The sequence below is a fragment of the Pteropus vampyrus genome, unplaced genomic scaffold, assembly GCF_000151845.1.
Source record: "Pteropus vampyrus isolate Shadow unplaced genomic scaffold, Pvam_2.0 Scaffold57, whole genome shotgun sequence".
NCBI lineage: Eukaryota > Metazoa > Chordata > Mammalia > Chiroptera > Pteropodidae > Pteropus > Pteropus vampyrus.
Window position 1 is genome coordinate 7,181,003 of NW_011888838.1, and position 2,451 is coordinate 7,183,453.

Consider the following 2,451-nt stretch of genomic DNA (forward strand, 5'->3'; position numbering starts at 1 on the left):
GCTTGTTATTACTTGTCCTGTTGATAACAGCTATTCAAACAGGTGTGAGATGGTATCTCATTTTGGTTTTGATTTGCATTTTCCTAATAGCTAGAGATGTTGAGCATCTTTTCATATATTTGTTGGCCATTTGTATGTCCTCTAGGGAGAAGTGTCTATTCAGGTTCTCTGTTCATTTTTTGATTGGATCATTTGTATTTTGTTGTTGTTGTTACTGAGTTGTATGAGTTCTTTGTATATTTTGGATATTAGGCCCTTACCGAAGGCATTGCTTGCAAATATATTTTCTCATTTGAATGGTTGTTTCTTTACCTCATTAATGGTTTCTTTTGCTGTGGGGAAGCTTTTTAGTTTGGTGTAGTTCCATTCATTTATTTTAGCTTTTACTTCCCTTGCCTTTGAGGTCAAATTTATAAAATCCTCTTTAAGTCCAAGGTTCTTGAGTTTAGTTCCTATGTTTTCTCTTGTTTCAGGTCTTATATTCAGGTGATATGTCTCTTCTAATGACTAGAAGTTCACTGTGATATTGAGATCTCAAATTCGTTTTGATTAGCCAGTTGACTTAGACCAGTACTTTAGTCTTCTGAAATATGCATGTTAATTTGAGGAACTCAAATATTATGTAGCCTGAATGGTGATTCTTATGTGGCTACAATGGTTTCTATACAAATAATCACTACATTACAACTTATAAAGTGTTTTTCTTCGAAAGCCATTTTAGATGCTCTGGAAAGTTCTAAAGGATACATATTGTCGACTATAGTGCTAATATGGCTTTTTCTCCTCATTATGGATTTCTTACTGTCATAAACAATTAGGAAGATTCTATCATCTCAAAAAGATTATAGTAGTTTATGATTTATTCAACACTTCCTCCAGTAAATGTGATGCATGATCTTGGAATTAATTATTATTTTTGAATAATAGCTGAAACTGTTAAAATGATGTTCTAAATAACACACAAAAAATCCATTCATAAAATAGTTTAACTCTCTCCTTTACCAAATTAATTTCTAGACATAAGATTTTTAAATGTAAAGATTTGCATTCCAAGATGAACCTCTCATTGAACAAATAGGTTAAAAATTTTAATCTTCAATGAATTTAACCAATTCCATATACTTAACTAAACTGTAATTGCCTTAATTTTGGACTGACTATATTTCGAGTAAAAGCTCATTGCTATTCTGGCATGATCAGCTATTCACCTTAATCAAAATGCTATTCTGGTGTGATCAGCTACTCACTTCAATCAAATTGCAAAAAATAATACTGATTAAAAAATAATAGTAACAACATTATTCACAATTTTAAAACATTGGTCTCACTACAATTTGTCCCACAGTTCATACCATGTATCATTTCCTAGATTAGGTTTCCTTATAACCACATTCTGATATTGCATTAGCAGTTAAACTGCAAAGCGTAACAAACTGTAGTTTTCATTTATTAGATCTTTATTTATAGACCCTTTGAATTAGATGTATCTAAATTTTTATATACTGAAGAGTATTAAAGCAAGATTCTAGTGCAAAATACCCCAAATTTTGTGAAGATAAACCTCTTATTTTTCATAGAGGACTTTAAATCACTAGGGACAGAGTTCTGAATAAAGAACAGAAACATTAATGATCAAGTGATCATTAATCTTCTATCTTCCTCCTGCAACTCTAGAAAAGCAGAGTGCCCTAGGAAGAGAACTCATTTAAATATTTATGAAGTTTTCAGGACCCCCAGAAGTTTGCCAACTACTAATTCAGGATGTGTGTTGTAAAGTACATTATTATAAAATTCTATAAAGAGATTTAGATATTTAAATTATTTTTATAAAACATTTTATATTAGAAAATATGATTTCATTTACATTACTAGAGAACAAAAATGGTAATGTTCTTATGGGTGGTTATAAAAAAAGTAAGCAAAATTTTGCTGAAATCTGATTCTTTTTTCTCAACTTTCTAAAACTTTCCTAGACACTTCACAAGGCCTTTATACCTCAGGAACAACAGCATGTTTCTTGACAGTGTCCAGAAATAAAAATCTAAATTATAGAAAGCAACCAATCAACAAAAAGCTAGAAGATACTCTGTAGTAACTTGTTAAGTTTGAAGACTTAATTACTCAAGTAAAATTCCATTTACCTGTACATAATATTCTGATTGTCGTAGTGGTGTCAGGTACAATGCTGGTGATGGTGATGATGATGACAGAGATGATGGTGATAATAAAAATAAGAACCTTCTTGTGTAGCTTTTAAGGTGATTGAAGTTTCACAGGAGTATGTGCTACATCCAGTGTTGGTTGGTTTGTTTTTATGGGCTGGGCGAAACAAATTAGATGAAACTTGTCTGGCTAGTGTTAATAACTGTCATATTTCTATAGTTTCAAGATAGGAGTCATCCAGGGAATGAGAAACTTCCTTGACTTGGCTATTAAAAAAAAAAAAATGAT

General features: G+C 31.1%; 1 protein-coding gene across 1 annotated transcript in view; it reads right to left on the reverse strand.

Annotated features, from left to right (window-relative positions):
* Nucleotides 1-2,207, reverse strand: part of LOC105292445 (transmembrane protease serine 11B-like) — a 13,711-nt gene extending 11,504 nt beyond the window's left edge. Inside the window, exon 1 of the mRNA XM_011360660.1 lies at nt 2,142-2,207. Within this exon, the coding sequence (XP_011358962.1) occupies nt 2,142-2,149 (8 nt within the window). The 5' untranslated portion in view covers nt 2,150-2,207. The remainder of the gene's footprint in view (nt 1-2,141) is intronic.
* Nucleotides 2,208-2,451: the final 244 nt, after the last annotated feature.